The sequence below is a fragment of the Paroedura picta genome, chromosome 17, assembly GCF_049243985.1.
Source record: "Paroedura picta isolate Pp20150507F chromosome 17, Ppicta_v3.0, whole genome shotgun sequence".
Classification (NCBI taxonomy): Eukaryota; Metazoa; Chordata; class Lepidosauria; order Squamata; family Gekkonidae; genus Paroedura; species Paroedura picta.
Genome location: NC_135385.1, coordinates 8,324,951 through 8,340,926, shown reverse-complemented (window position 1 = coordinate 8,340,926; position 15,976 = coordinate 8,324,951). Strand labels below are relative to the sequence as shown.

The window sequence follows — 15,976 nt, the reverse complement described above, 5'->3', positions numbered from 1 at the left end:
TGCCCGTGCAGAAGCTGTCCCACTGGCTGGACGAAACAACGTGGAACCATGCTCAGGTGCATGGTGGTGCACTGCACTAATCACACAGAGCCCCCTGGAGTTCCTTTGTGGCTCATTTTGAGACATTGTACGTGCCACTTCTCAGGAAAGGCCCTGCACCACTCAGCTGCAGAGAAGTTGTCAATTATCCGTCATTTCGTCAGTTGTCAGGATGTTGAGCTGTATTCTGACTGTCCTGTAAATGCTCTTCATTGACCGAGCAGGTTTGCCGGGAGGGGCGGGGTACAAATGGGAAGATAAACAAATTGAAAGACCTCTTCCTCTGAATGTTGATGTCGTTTGGCTCTTGAATCTTAGCATCTCGCTGCCCTGAGGCACCAATTAGTGTGTTTCGATTTGCCGAATTGGAATGTAGCCGCCTTCTCTGGTCTGTGCTTGGTTGTTACTCACGTGCTGTGTAATGCCCTTTCTTGTTTGGGGGTAGGGAGAGGCAGGTTTGTTGCTGCCCCACTGCTCCTTTATTTTATTTTTTTCTTGCATTCCTACCCCAACACCCACCCCGCCGCTCTCTTACCCCCCCCTACCCCATGCCCATGCAGGGAGTCTGATGTGGTGGGAGACTAATGTATAACATTGAGTGTTTCTTACCCGCTCTTTGGGTCTCAGCTCAGCAAGGAGATGAGAATGAAAGACAATGTATATCAGCAGCAATGTGAGTATTTCACACCTTCCTCCCTCTGGAATCTAATGAAAATGTTGCCCTGGCCGTCTGCCTTCAGGATCAGTCGCTATTGGTCACCCTTAGGAAGAGGCGGAACCTAACCTGTCCATCATCGGCTCCATCTCCCAGGAGCCTTCCTAGATCTCTGCTGAGGGCAATGATTTCTTGCCTCCTCATTGAGGATTAAGTACGTAATATTCACATGGGTCTGCTAACACTTGGCAACTGGGTTGTTTTGTGTGAAAGCGCCCTATGTGCCTCCCAGCTTGGTGTCGTAGTTAAGAGCAGCAGCCTCTAAACTGGGTTTGGTTCTGCATCCCTCCTCCACATACAGCCAGCCAGGTGACCTTGGGCCAGTCACAGTTCTCTCAGAGCTCTCTCCACCTCGCCTACCTCACAGGGTAGGCGCTTATAAGCCCCTTTGAGATTCCTTCGGGGAGTAAAAAGCAGGGTACAAAAAAGCAGTTCTTCTCCTTCTTCCCTGTTAACAAGGAGATCTACATGATCAGAAGTATTTTTTCATGCCAAAATACTAATCTTTGACTCTGAGAAAGTTCTAACCAGTTAATAACAGCACTCTTGCGCTAACTGTCCTGTTAACACACAAAAAAGCATACAGTATTCTTTAATGATCTAGACAAGTTTATTTCTTAAATGATGATAAATCTGCATCTTCTTCTTAGGAAATAATTTAATAAAAATCTTTAAAAGGTTCTCTTTTTTTACATCAGTAGACTTTTTTCTCTCGGTATATATACAGTAATATTCATTGTCACGCTGAATGGTTTGGCTCGTATTTACAAGAAAATCCGAAAACTTCAGGCATTGAAATGGAAAAGGCCCCATATTTGAGAACAAAATTCAGTTCTGAGTCCTTAAAATCCTTTTGTTTTCTGTTTGGGTTTTTCCTTCAGACTCGTTTAATTAGCTGCGACTCCTGCAAAAAGCGACTCTTTAGGTATTTATTTGAATGCTGACCTGAAAAATCACACCAGATCCAGAATTTGACACGCATACAATTTCACATTCACACACATCCCCACTGCCAGCCAAAACAGTTAACCACTGGGAAATGTCAATTTATTGCCAAAGAAAGTTATTCCTAAAGAAAGCTGCAAACATTTTGAATGCCAGAGGCTCAGAAGTATAGACACAGGCGTTGTGAGTGATTTGTGTGTTCACAAAAGGAACTGTATCTTTCCACATATCTAAATTTCTTTCCCCTTTTATTAGAACACTGAATTGTGCTTGCAGCACATCGTAAAGTAAATTAAACCACAGCAGTCTTCTTGAATGCAAACTCTTGTTACTAAAAAAACCCACTGAATTTCCTTCAACAACACCTAACACGGAAGTGTGGCAAAACCAAGACAGGTGGCAAAGGCAGAAATCACGTTCTTAGTATTTATATCCTGCCAGACCAATACAGGCCAGAGCTGGGCTTTCCGAAACAGGCAAAAAAGAACAGTGGCAGAAAAGAAAATGGTGCCTTCACAAGATCTGTGAATTTTTTTCCAATTATTCTAGCTCCAGTCTGCTTTCGCTGCCTGGAGATTCCCTGTGTGTGTGTGGTTTTTTTAAAGAAAACACTCGAAAGCATTAATTGAAAACGGTACTGAGAGTTCCTGTTGAGAGTCAAGAGTCTCTGCTTGGCCAGAAGGGGTAAGGCAACAGAATTATTTCAGCTCTGGGCAAACTTTGTTGGTCTCGAAGGTGCGGCTGGACTCAAACTTTGCTCTGTTTGGGACAGCGCCGTAACTCACAGCCTCAGCCTAGGAGGGGGTTTGAGGCCCAGAGCCCCTGATGGAGGGTCCCCTTCCCCCCCCCCATTCCACAGACCACTCCTCCAATGAGAAATTGAATTATTCAAAGCATTAGAAGAATCCCATTCTCAGCCGATGAATGGAATCAACCACACTTACAGATCAGGCGGGAGGGATGCGCTTTGTTGGGAGGGGAAAATGACATTTTGCAGTTGGTTATGCCTGTGAGCAACCGCCGAGTGGGCGGGGTGGGGTGGGCCCAGACCATTTTGAGCAGAGAGTTTTGCAGAGCATGAAGACAGCTGTCGAGAGATGCTGAAAGCTTGGCAGGGGAGCATCTCAGTGGTTTCCTGTGTCTCCTTGTGTGTGTAAGCTGCCCCCGAAGGCCAGAGGTCTGAGCAAACCTCACACCTTATCCTATTTCCCAGACAAGGGAAACAAGCGGCAAATGAGTCAAAATGATTCCAACTGCTGTAATGTTAACACTGAGATTTTGGGACAAATGGGAAGGGAATTCCTGATTTCTGAGAATGATAGGCTACAAGAAGCCATAGTGCAGCTGATCCAGGGGAACAGGGTCTTCTACGGTGGTCCTTCACAAGGGCGGGGGGAACCTTCAACATAGCAATTACATTATCGTAAGTCAAAGGCTTGGATGTGGAAATGAGACGGTTAAATTATGCGTTCAATAAACGGCGGTAACAATCAATAGGATAACTGAGAAATGTTGCAGCGCCGTCCTGAGCAGAGCCACACCCATCTAAGTCCACTGAGACAATATTAGGCTTAGGAAGGGATGCCTTTGCCTTGGATGGGGAAATGGAGGATTGGTTATTGGAGGAAAGAGTGCAATTGTATTAAAGAACACTGAAGGCACTGATAGTACATTTTTAACCAAAGTCTTTCCCGTCACTAACTACCTGATCCTTTAAACTGGAGATGCCGGGAATTGAACTGAGGACCTTCTGCATGGCAAGCAGAGGCTCTCCCACTGAAAACGCAGAGACGGCTGAAGTTGCCTTCTACTAAATCGGGCCCTCGGTCTCTCCACGGCAGTATTGCCTACTATGACCCGTAGTGGCGCTCCGTCTAGTCTTACTGGGTCTTCCTCATCATTTGCTAGCTCCTTCTTTGTAGATGGGCCTGAACCCGCAACCTTCAGCATGTCATTTACCACTGAGCTACAGCCCCTTCCCGCGTGTCTGCAGAGCTCGCGTTCGATCCGGCGAATTCAACCGTGCTCAGAGGGAGGTGCCATTCCCAGGTCAGAACAGTACAAAAAGCAACCTGTGAGATGCACCAAGCCCAGCATCATTGGATGTATGACCACGTGGGCTCTTGCTCGTGAAAACTGAGGCTACTGTTGGCCTTTAAGGCGCCACCGTCTAACCTGCCCGTCTCTTCCTGAAACAAGCACCATGTCTGTGGATGATCGATGAGCCTTTTGGAGCCTGTGGGTTCCCTGGGAATTCTGACCCAAGGAAGTGGGCAGAAAAACAAAATGGCTCCTGCAGGAGGCGGAGCCAATCTCAAAACACTAGAAAATGCTGTTCTGCCTACCTCGTCAACATTTAAGGTGGAGGTTACGTTCAACAGACTGCCTTTTAATCAGCCTAGCCAATCAGAAGCCCTGCTGGGCACACAGCCCACCTGGCCCTACCCACTTCCTAAGTACACCTGGCAGGGAAGGTGTTGGCAGATGTCACAGCACCCACCGGCACCGCATCAGGGACCCCTAACCTAAACTTGCATTGTTTGTAAACCTTGAAGGTACAGAGCCATTTTCGGTACAGAGCCAATATTTCAAGAATGCTGATCGCAGCCACACAGAATCATTCGTTCCATTAAGGTGGCCCCTCCCTTTCTGCTCAGTGTTCGCCCTAAATCTGTCGACACCTTTGTCCTTCATTTCACTAGGCAAAACATTTCTGTCTTATTTTTAAAGAAGCTCCTTTGGGCTTACTGATTTTTTCAAAATTAGGAAAAAAAATAAATGTTTTGGTTCGCTAGGCAATCACAAGTAATCGATCTGCTTCAGAATCACAAATCAAGATGTCTGTTAGTTCAAGATTTTTGAGAACTCTGGAACCGAATAAGGATTAAAAGCTAGAATTAATTTTGACTTCTATTCATTGTCGCTTAGAGTGTTACGCCGTTTGAGCGATGCAATCCTAAATGGTGGTTATCAGCTACTAAAGGGCTCTCCTCCCCAACCTTGAAATAACACTACTTTGTTAAAAAAAAAAAATCAGATTATTTTACACAGAACTTAAGAAATACCTCTCTTGAACACTACAGGATTACAAAGTGCTAGGTTTTCATTCAGAGCTTCCATTGGCTCTCTAGTGATTTCCCCCCCTTTGGGTAGGACAACTAGAACAAAGCTCTTACTGTGTCATGGCTTCAGTGCATTGGTACTGCCTGGAAACCCAAGGGGGCACAGTATGCCAACAGATTCTCAAAGTTTTCCAGTTGCCTTCGCTATCTTATGTAGGTTAAATTTGCAACTTGTTGACATAGAACAGCGTTAATCCCCCCCTTTCAGTTTCCTTGCTAGGCGGTCTTCTTATAAGGCCGTCTCAGAGACATGGGTCTTCACAGACTTGGTGGCCTGCGGGTGTCCGTCCGTGTATACCTACGTTATAACTTGCTGAACCACCGTGCGTTCGTGGGCGCACCCTTGATTTCCACAGTGCAGTTTTTTAAGCAGCCGTCGCAATTTGCTCGGGAAGTTTTTGTTGATGTATCGGTAGAGCAGGGGCATCACAAAGCTGCTTGAGAAAGCCAAGAATTTGGACAGCCCCTTGGTGAAATGGAGTATCCGGATGTAATTTTCATCCGGAACCTTTCCTTGCATGCTAGTTAACGTGCTTACGAGAAGAGTCACGTAATAAGGCGTCCACAACGTGAACTGCGTACAGACAGTAGCGATCAAAAGCCTGTGCACAGATGGATCGAGTCTCCCAGCGTCTTGATCTAGCGGCGTCGCCTCCTTCCGGATCCGTGAGATCAGCACGAGCGCGTACAGCACGGCGATGGCGGGGACGACATATCCAATGAAAACCATGATGGCATCCGCCGCTTCCTTGTTCTGCATTTTGGAGCACTCGATGATTTTGGTGGAGACGTGGTTGCAGATGTAGAACAGGAGAGACGAGAAGCTGGTCAGCATGGCTCCTCCCCAGATAAATCCGCAGACGTGCTTGGTGTTGTACACACTGGACATGTAAGTTCTGGGCAGTGCCCGTTCGATGTAGTAGTCCAAGCTGAGCAGGGTGGTTGAGTACATGATCACCAAGGAGGACACATTGAATAAGATCAGCAACGTGATGTAGACTTCGTTGTTGAAGCTCAGGATGGCCCATTTGGTGCTGGCCGGCCCAAGAAGGTACATGGGCGCGATGACGTTGATGATGAGGCCAGCGATGGCCATGTTGACGAAGTAGACATCCGGCATGGTCATCGTGGCTTTGTTGTACAGGTTGACGAGAACCAGGAGGGCGTTGTAGCAGAGGCCAACCGGCAGGCAGACGATGAGGTAGAGCAGCGAGATAACGGAAAGCATAAGGTGAAAGTCATGGCAGAGGAGCTGGCCCTGTAAGGTTTGGGTGCTGTTAAAGGCTTCACAGCTCCACATAGTGATCCGGGCGTTCGCGTCTCCTCTGCTGGCTACCAGCTTCTCTAAAGGGAGAGAAGAAGAAGGAAAGTGAAGGTGCTGCCCAATCAGTCTCTCTCTCTCTCAGAAACCCCACACCTCCTATATAGATTCAGTGTTTTGTTTTTAAAACGCGTATCTTGGGTCTCCGGGGAAAGTTCCTCAGCGCATGACAATGTTTGACATTGGACTTCTCAAACAACAAGCAAACAAGTACAAAGTAAATCCCAATATAATAATAATAATAAAGTGGAAGAAGTGTCCCATATTGCTGGACAGGCAAGATTTCACAATAGCTTTGATCAAATGCTTTGTGGAAAGTGTACAGTGGGGTTCCCGACATTTTTCAGCCTCTGGGCGCCTTTGGAATCTTGACCCAAGATTGCGAGAACAAGCCCAAAATGGCTGCTGCAGGAGGCGGAGCTAACCACAGAATGTTAGGGAGGGACGTTGTGCATAGCTCCAGTTGCAACTTTTCAGTGTTTGACCTCTGCACAACCAATCAGAATGGCATGTGCCCCCATGTGACCATGCCCACTTTCTAAGGATGCTTGGGAAGCACCAGGAAAGGTTTGTGAATACCACGTCGGGAGTCCTGATGTCGAGGGATTTTTTGCACACTCCCCTGAATGGCAGAGAAGGCATTCCGGACACTTTTGGGGAAGTGGTTCTACGGTCTTACAGTCATGGTAGCACACTTGGGTCTTAGCTGGTGCCCCTTGGGGGCAGAACCAGTACTAGCCCAGAATGGCTCTATATCCTGTCGCCTGCCAGAAGAGCTTCCAATCCCCTTCCCTTCCTCTCCCCACAACAGACACCCTGTGAGGTAGGTGGGGCTGAGAGAGCTCTGAAAAGAAATGCTCTGTGAGAATAGCTCTAACAGGACTGTGAGTGGCCCAAAGTCACCCATCTGGCTGCATGCGCCTCGCCGGATTAGAAGCTGCCGCTCTTAACCGCTGCACCAAGCTAACTCTGTTTAACCACGAACCTTGTATTCATTTCATCACTTGAGTGGCTTTTGAATATGCCCCTCTTTATCTTGTAGACCTCCTGAGCTGTTGGCAACAATGCTCTCTTTAGCTCTCCCCTCCGGTCCCTCCTTGTTGTCTTAGTTCCTGGAACTCCACCTCACCAAGCTACCTTGGTTGGCAAGACTTGGCAGCTTTTTCCCACACCGGCACCTTAGAGACCAAGAAGGGCTTGGGAGCATGAGTTTTTGAAACTCAAAGCTCTCTTTGTCGGATACAAGCTTGGATTCTCAAAAATATACATCAAAAATATATGTGAGTCTCTTAAGGCACTGCTGGATGGAAGCCTCTCTCTTAAGAGCACGGTTGGTCTTGAAAATCAGACAGGGAACGCATAAGCCTTTATACACCTAAAAGGATGTCAAGGTGTTTAATTGCGGTATATTGCAAACATCATCCAATCATTAGAGGCATCCCTATCTGAATGGCCTGAAGCTGGGGGAGAGAAAGGGTTGGAAACCACAAACCTTCTAGAGAAACTTGTCCCTAGATCCAACTTTTTGGGTGTTTTCTTTTTAAGCCTACATAGAATCCTGTGACCTATCATTGTAATCGTCCCAGTTCCTTAAAAGCAAACGCCATTGGTCCTCAGTCACAGTTAATCATCAATCCGGTTGATGTTTAAAGCATCTCTTTGAAGCATTAGCCCTCTTAAACCACTTCAGGGTCAATATTTGACCAACCAAACGGTCAAATGGCCAACCTGGAATATCATTCTCCCCCCCGCCCCCCGCCCCAGTACAGCTTTTATCTGAAAACCTTTTGGGGCGGTCGGATAAATGTTTTCTTGCCAAACCGCCACATGTTATAACAAATTGAAAAGTCCACAACAAATAACTTCTCATTTATCGAAAGACTTGGGTCTACTCAGAATCCTGCCCAGGTCCCCTCGGTGTGACTTACTCCCGGGAAGTATCCTTGCGATTGGACGGTCCCGTGCTTCTGTCCCCGCTCCGGGTTTCCTTCGGAGAAACGTGACTTCAGAAGAGTTCCCCGAAGGAAGATGTCATGCCAGCTTAGCGTAATCCAAAACCGCAAATTCTGTGTCGCCTCTGCGTGCGGGCATGAACACAGCTCTCCAAATCTTACTCTACCTCTTAAAAACACAGCAGTTCCAGCTGCCTTTGGATTTCAGCTCCTCTCTCCCCAACCCCAAGCCCCCCCCCTCTCCCTTTCCCCTGCAGATTCTCTACCTTCACTTCACGTAGTACGACCCCTTGTACTTCGAAATCCAAACATGGCTGGTACATAACATTTTCAGCAAAGAAAGCACGCAGGGCAACGCCGGACAGTCTCTCTTGGAAAACATAGCGACCCTCAAGCCAAACGGAAATGCGAGCGGAGTATTTTTTTTCTCCTCTCCCTCCTTCTTTCCCCCTCTGCCTCTGAGCTGCACTTGTTTTTTCCTCTAGTAAATTACTCCCAAAGTTTCTGGGCAGGCAGGCGGGCAGGCAAGCAGTGTGTAACTCCTCCCTTTCTCTGTTTACAGCCAGCACCAAGAAATGGGCAGCTAAAGGCAGAGGGGAGTGGTTTCTGACATTACATTCAGCCGAGTCTTGGCTGCTTCCCGATTGATTGGTAGGACAGAGATGTTCCTGGAATTGCTGTTTGGTTACGGCTACAATGAAAAAAGAACCCCCCTTCCTTCCTTCCTCCTCCCCCCTTCCCCCCGGTACAATGTGAGTTTCTTGTCCATTGGCAGATTCTTTTGAGGATATGAAATGCCTCACTGGAGACATTCAAATGAGCAGCCGTGTTGGTCTGAAGTCGCACAATAAAACCAAGAGTCCAGTCGCACCTTTAAGACCAACAAAGATTTATTCAAGGCGCGAGCTTTCGAGGGCAAGCACCCTGACGAAGGGTGCTTGCCCTCGAAAGCTCGCGCCTTGAATAAATCTTTGTTGGTCTTAAAGGTGCGACTGGACTCTTGGTTTCACTGGAGACAATTCTTGGGACCGGTGGACGTTTTTGATTTTTGCCCAGAGCAAAACATTCTGAGCCATCGTCACTCACAGAGGACCAGATATTGTGAAATGCCCAGGTTGGCGTTCATGGCTGTTTTGCATTTTTAAGAGTTTGGGGGAGGTGGGGCTATAACGCCTCCAAAGAAGCCATTTTCTCCCAGGGAACTGATCTCTGCCCTCTGATGATCGGCTGCAACCACAAGGGATCTCCGGGTACCATCTGAAAGCTGGTAATCCTAGCTCAGCAGAATGTGCAACTTGTGTTCTTGGAACACAGATCACAAGTAATTTCTGCAGTTCCCCTAGCTGGGGAGGAGACGTCTGTCTGCGAGCAAAGCCCCATCCCCTTGTATTCTCGGGGAAGAGAGTTGACAGCTCCTTAATCGGCGTTTTTATAGCCTCGTACTCTGATTGGTTGGCCCGCCATAATTGCCATGCTTCCTAGTCATCCATGAACAGCCCTGTTCTAAGGCCTCCAAAACTGTAAAGAGGGGGAAATGCTGCTGCAGGGTCATGAAATGAGGTAATAACGGCATTAAAATATACATATTCTCAGGCGGTTGCACCAGCGCGAAAGCTTATAATTCTTAGCTTTCATTGGTAATAATTACTTAGACTAATTAAAATGCTAGGCAATAGCACTTAAGAAGAAGGAGCGTTGGTTTTTATGTACTGCTTTTTTTCTACCCGGAGGAGTCTCAAAGCAGCTTACGATCGCCTTCCCTTTCCTCTCTTTTTAACAGACACCTTGTGAGGGAGGGGAGGCTGTGGCTGAAACAGCACTATCAGTGCTGTGACAAGGCCAAAGTCACCTCGCTGGCTGCATGTGGGGGAGTGGGGAATCAAACCCGGCTCGCCAGGTTAGAAGCCGCAGCACTTAACCACGTAGATGAAGTTGTTGTTGCTTTGCATTCAAGTTATGGCTGATTTATGGCAGCCTTGCAGGGTTCTGCAAGACAGAGACGTTCAGAGGGCTACCCTGGTATCCCTCGCCCCTCGGCTAAGCCAAGGCCAGTCCAGCTTAGCTGACAAGACTGGGCCAGCCCGGGCTATCCAAGTCAGAACTGAGATAAGATAAGGGCAGTAAATGTCCTTGCCCTTTCTTTAGCTTCCCGGATACCTCTGAAAAGCCCCCAAGTATTCCTCCCCGCCGGCTCTAATCTCACTGACGACAATCTACGTTGTACCTTGGCATTCTTTACCAACATTTTTTACAACGCTCCTTTTTACAACGCCTTCCGTCTGGTTCAGAGACCGACATTCCTGCTCACATCTGATGAAGGGACCTTTGACTCTTGAGATCTCGCCCCCGCCCCGTCTTGTGGGTCCAGATGCTACTGGACTACGTGGTTAAGAAGGGGAAATGCTACTTTAGGGCCATAAATTGAAGTGATGACGCCATGTTTAGCGACAAGCGGATTCTCACCCATTAGGTGGAAACACATTCCACATAAAGGGCATGGCAGCAGCTGGCCAGGCCCGGTGCTGACCCCACTCATTGAGCTGCCACCACTGCCCGTCTTCTGAGGCCGTCCCCACGCTCTGATGGCTGAGACGGTAGCGTGGTGGGAGCATACCAAGCGGGGCTCATTGCTGTGGTGGGACAACAGACTTCATATCTATGGTCCTATCCGTTTCAGGGGGCGTGCCAGTAGATGTGTTTCCACATCAAAAAATTCCCGGCGCAAAAGAACCTAGCTCTTCCACGACATAGCAACATGGCTACCCTCTGGCATGTTTCTGGGGCACGTGGATTGGTTTAGAATTTCTGTCTTGGGGGGAGGGGGAGACAATTTAGAGTGTAGATTTACACCCAAATGCTCCTTGCATGTCTGAGATACTTCCTGGATGAAACTGCATGCTAACTGATTTCTGTAGCTAGAAAACCATATTGATTTAAAACTGAAGAAGGCTTTTTGTGAAACCTAAGAGCTGCACGCTCCGTTTCTTCCATTTGTCACTGGATATCTTTGCTATTTTAGCAAGTGGAGCAGAATACATTATACCGTTTTACCAAACCTGACGCTCTTGGGCGGTTGGTCCCTTTTACAGTGAGAGGTTTTGGTAGGCTGGGGTTCACGGAAATCACTTCTTTTCAGTGTACCTTTTTGCTTTAGCCTGCCCTTTCCCCTTTGCTGATTTATTTCATCAGTACTGTTTGATCCTGTCCTTTCTCCAAGGAGCTCATTATCCGCCTTCTCCGTTTTATCCTCACTACAACAACCCCGGAGAAGGAGGTTAAGCTGAGAGAGACTTTTCTGCTCCCATCTGATGAGCATCACGAAGGAGTGGGGATTAGAACCCAGGTTTTTCCGTGAGTCCCTGTGGCACAGTGTGATCAGCTAGGATCTGGGAGACTCAGGTCTGATCCTTTGAGCCACGGAACTATCCAGACCTACATTGCAGGGCTGATGTGAGGATAAAACAGAAAAGAAGATAATATAAAGTCAGTTGGGAAGAGAGTACAAGAAGAAAATATGAAGTCTGGTGGTAGGTCCTGGGCAAATCAGTGTTCGCCATGAGATGGAAGAGAAATATTCATGTCTATTTTTCACACTTTTCTTGGATGCTTTAGGATGCTTAGGGCTAGTCCTGCGTTTAGCAGGGGGTTGGACTAGATGGCCTGTATGGCCCCTTCCAACTCTATGATTCTATGATTCTGTGATTCTATTTATCTGTGTGAGTAGAATGCTCGGCCAAGATGCAGAGATCTGATGGTCAAAATAGGAAGAAACACTCAGGCGGGTGGCTTCCCAGCCCCTCCCGCCCAACATCAGTTGCGCCTGCACATGAATTGTCATGTTGTCAGATATCTGACCAGGATATTTTCCCCACTGTTCTTTCTTGGCCGACAAACCTTTCGTAACAAGGTCATGGGTTCAAATTTATTATAGGTAAATCTTTTTTTTTTTTTGTCTGACTTTGATGGTCTTTGTGTGCCCCACTCAGTGATGAGGTGTGTATAAAAGTCCCCTGGTTCACCCCCCCCCCCATGAGCACCTAGGTGTACATAAGGATTGTTACACAGCAGACGCTCATGGGAACCACAGCAAAGCAAGTGAGATGCAGAGGCGGTTGGCCATTGCCTTCCTCTGCAGAGCCTTGCTTGGTGGTCTCCCATCCAAGTATGAACCTTGCTTAGCTTCTAAGATTTGATGAGAGACTCATGGCTATGCCAGCAAGGATCTCTCATCCAAGTACCAACCTTGCTTATCTTCTAAAATCTGACAAGAGGCTTATGGCAACCCCAGCTGAGGGCTTTCCAGGCAAGGGAGAAGCAGAGGCCTTCCTCTACAAAGTCTTCCTTGGTGGCCACCAAGTACCAACCCTGCTTGGCTTCCCTGATCCAATGAGATCAGGCCATGCCACATTATTGATTAATAATGGGCTCTTAAGTTAAGGGCCAGGACTGTTAGCTGTTAGCTCTTTGTGTATCAACATAAAGACCTTCTGCATTTGACTGATACATTGGAGATACGGGATTTAATGCTCCAGGAATAAATTACAGGCCATTTGCCTATTTAGAGCCAGTAGCATTCACTAGGGCAGCCAAGGGAAATTTGACACACGAAACAAGAAGGTTTAGGTCTGCATGTTACCTCCAAGCCCAATAGTCCAGTCTCACTTTTAAACGTTTTGCATGCCGATTAGATGGAGGGAACGTTCTTGAGGTAACAGCCTGGTTGGCCAAGAGGGATAATCGTCTTCTCGGAGTTGGCTGACTCACCGTGATCTTCAATGCAGGTATTTGATAGAGGGGGAGATAAAACGCTCCTTGAATGAACGTGGCAGAAAAACCGGCTTGGTTGAGATTGTTGACATGAACAACCCCGGGCTCCTCCCCTTCCCTTCTCCTCTCCCCCCCCCCCAAAAAAACTGGTCATTTATGGTTGATGTGGTGGCTTTTCTGAGCAGTTGAACTGGAGCAAAGGGGGCCACCTTAGGGTGCTGTTTTAAGGCCACTGGTGCTAGTGATTAAGGGAGCGTGGGGGTGATAAGAATCCAGGTGTTTTATAATAATGGCAAAATTGTTTTTCCCTCCCAGTGTTCCTCCTTCTCCAATCACCATCCTTCTTCCCCCGCATTCTCTTTTCCCCTTGAGGGCGACTGGTCTTATGCTTCTACCCAGCAGATATATTTTTTGGAACTTCAAAGCTTCATGGAGGGAGATGCGAGTGGGGAAGCTGTGGGTTGGGAATGGCTGAAGCACATTTTCTCTGCTCTTGACCCAACCTGTTTGTGGGTTTGCTTGTTGTTTAACTGTGGTTTTGTGATGAAGAGTGTCAGATTTGCCTCTGGAAGGCCCATGTTCGAATGCCCACGGGCGCTGTGAAAGCTCTCTGGGTGACCTCAGGCTAGTCACACTTTCTCAGTGTTTTCTGCCCTGAGCATCATGGAAAGGCAGGATATAAATTTATTTGTTTATTTATTTATTATACTTATATACCACCCTCCCCGGTATATAAAATTTAATAAATTATTATTATTAACCTGACTCACAGGGCTGTTGTGAAGATAAAATCAAGGCAACTAGAAGAATGTCAGCCACTTTAGGTCCCTGTGGGGACAGGTGGGGTGTAAATGAATTAAATCTATTAAAAATATATTTACAAAACAGCAAGAGACTCTGTTGTACTGATCAGCCCAGCACAACAGTAAAGTGTCATGGACGCCTTTAGCAGCAACATAGCTTCAAAAAAACAAAACAGGTCATTCCCTGCTCAAGATCAATGTATCCTAGAGCTTTTTATTGAACAAAAGAGAAGGAAAGCCGCTGGGTTGTTTCTTCAGGTGCCACCCAAATCAGGCCCACTCGTTCTCTGACCCCAGAAATCCCCAGGGCTTAGAGGGGTTTTTTAAAGCATTGATGGGGCAGGGGCAGAGAAAATCTGGCATTGACGGAGCCTGGTCCGCGGCAGACATCTCTGCCAGCCAGAGAAGCGCAGAGGGCCCTTCTCCCGGAAACCGTTACGCCGTTTTATTTCTTGCCAATAAAACAAGTGAAAGCTCTAGCGAGTGGCTTATCTGCAGGGCATCATGCCAACGGCATGGCAGGCAGGCTCCTATCAAGAAGCAGACTCTGATGTGCTGACCTCAGAACATGGGGGCCGCGAATGCATAAACGTTTCCTGGAAATGTCTTGGAATTAAATCCCTACTTTTTCCTTGGATGTTCATCGGCAGGGCCGCTTCCGGGCTTTGCGTGTACCCCCGTGGAGAGCACCCTGCTTTCTCTCACCACCAGGCCCCCCCTGCTCACACCTTCTCTCCCACCCCCCCGCCTCCCCGGGTAGCCTCCCTGAGCCATATGGAAGGGCGGTATAGAAATCAAATAAATAAATAAAATATCCTTCCATCTGCCCACTTAAAGGCCATTCTATCTCTGCAAACAACCACCCGTGTGTCCTTTCCCCTGTGGCACTAGACAGCACATGTAGTCGGAAACGCAAGTGGTAGAGTGTTCATATATAAGTGGGCCGGAGAAGGGCATATGTTTAGGAGAGGTGCACAGGAGGGAAATGGGCAGCAGTGGGGCCTGCCAGAAAACCTGACCCCCAGCAGGTCCCTCACCTGATTGTATGCTGACACCGGCCCTGTCACAGGGAATTCAACTGGTCTGATTTGCAGTCAAAAGTCCTTTTATATGAAAACTCACTGGTCACTCTAGGTATCCTGTAGCTCAGAAGCGGTGCTAATTCCCAGGGCAAACTCTGCCCTCTTTACTTAATCCCTGTCGGAATCTACGGCTTCTGTTTCGGAGGTGTTCTTTTTTTTAATAACACAAATCGTCTCAAACGTTTTTTTCACTCAGACATAAAACGTCGGCTTCACTAGACCTTAGTTGAATTCGTATCGGACTTTGCATCTCTGATTGCTTTTGACAGTTTAATTAGAGGTTCCTACTCTCTGCCGACTGTATGGTATTTTTGATGTTCGCTGATGATGCTTCCTAAGTAAATAAAATATGACGCCTGTCAGGAAGCCGATAAGAGGTTTTACAGCACCCTTTGGATATATGCGAATCGAGGACTTACTCATAACTTTTTTGAGCACCTTGTTTCTAGGCTCAAAGTTGTGGGAGGGGGTTTCCATAAACACCCCTTTGATTAAAATCCAGTTTTTCCAGCTCTTTCAACACAATATATTTACAGAACTGACCTTTGATTGGAGACAGGGGAGTGTCTGTTGTCTCCACAACATCTGCGTACAGATCATTCTGCGGTCACCCAGTTGGAAAAGCTATATATTCTTGTACCATGAGCGTATCTTCATAGGTATGCCCACAGATATAGGACTGCTTCCTGTAATGCATTTTCTTAGAATCATAGAGTTGGAAGGGACCTCATGGGTCACCTAGTCCCAACCCCCTGTACTATGCAAGAGACACACAACCCTCTCACTCATCCACTGTCACCTGCCACCCCCTTGAGCCTTCACCGAATCAGCCTCTGTCAGATGGCTCTCCAGCCTCTGTTTAAAAATCTCCAAAGATGGAGAACCCACCACCTCCCGAGGAAGCCTGTTCGACTGAGAAACCGCTCTGACTGTCAGGAACTTCTTCCTGATGTTTAGACAGAATTTCTTTTGAATTAATTTCATCCCATTGGTTCTGGTCTGTCCCTCCGGGGCAAGAGAGAACAATTCTGCTCCATCCTCCATATGGCATCCTTTTAAATACTTGAAGATGGCTATAAGATCCCCTCTCAGTCATCTCCTCTCTAGGTTAAACAGACCAAGCTCCCCCCAACCTTTCTTCATACGTCTTGGTCTCCAAACCACTCACCATCTTTGTTGCCCTATTATGGTCTATTCGGAGGTGCCAAAATCGGGCGTGGCACTCAGAAG

General features: G+C 47.4%; 2 protein-coding genes across 10 annotated transcripts in view; one reads left to right on the top strand and one right to left on the bottom strand.

The window, feature by feature from the left end:
- Positions 1 to 15,976, top strand: part of CHLSN (cholesin) — a 95,693-nt gene that overhangs the window by 37,638 nt on the left and 42,079 nt on the right. The window lies entirely within an intron of this gene.
- GPR146 (G protein-coupled receptor 146) overlaps positions 1,343 to 15,976 on the bottom strand; it is a 35,774-nt gene continuing 21,140 nt past the window's right edge. Inside the window, exons 1-2 of one of the 3 annotated variants that reach the window (XM_077317234.1) lie at positions 8,361 to 8,707; positions 1,343 to 6,165 (exon numbers count right to left, since the gene is read on the bottom strand). In XM_077317234.1, the coding sequence (XP_077173349.1) occupies positions 5,120 to 6,121 (1,002 nt within the window). In that variant the 5' untranslated portion in view covers positions 6,122 to 6,165; positions 8,361 to 8,707 and the 3' untranslated portion in view covers positions 1,343 to 5,119. Of the gene's footprint in view, positions 6,166 to 8,070; positions 8,323 to 8,360; positions 8,708 to 15,976 lie in introns of those variants that run through there. The other 2 variants (XM_077317233.1, XM_077317232.1) reach the window with 2 other exon arrangements.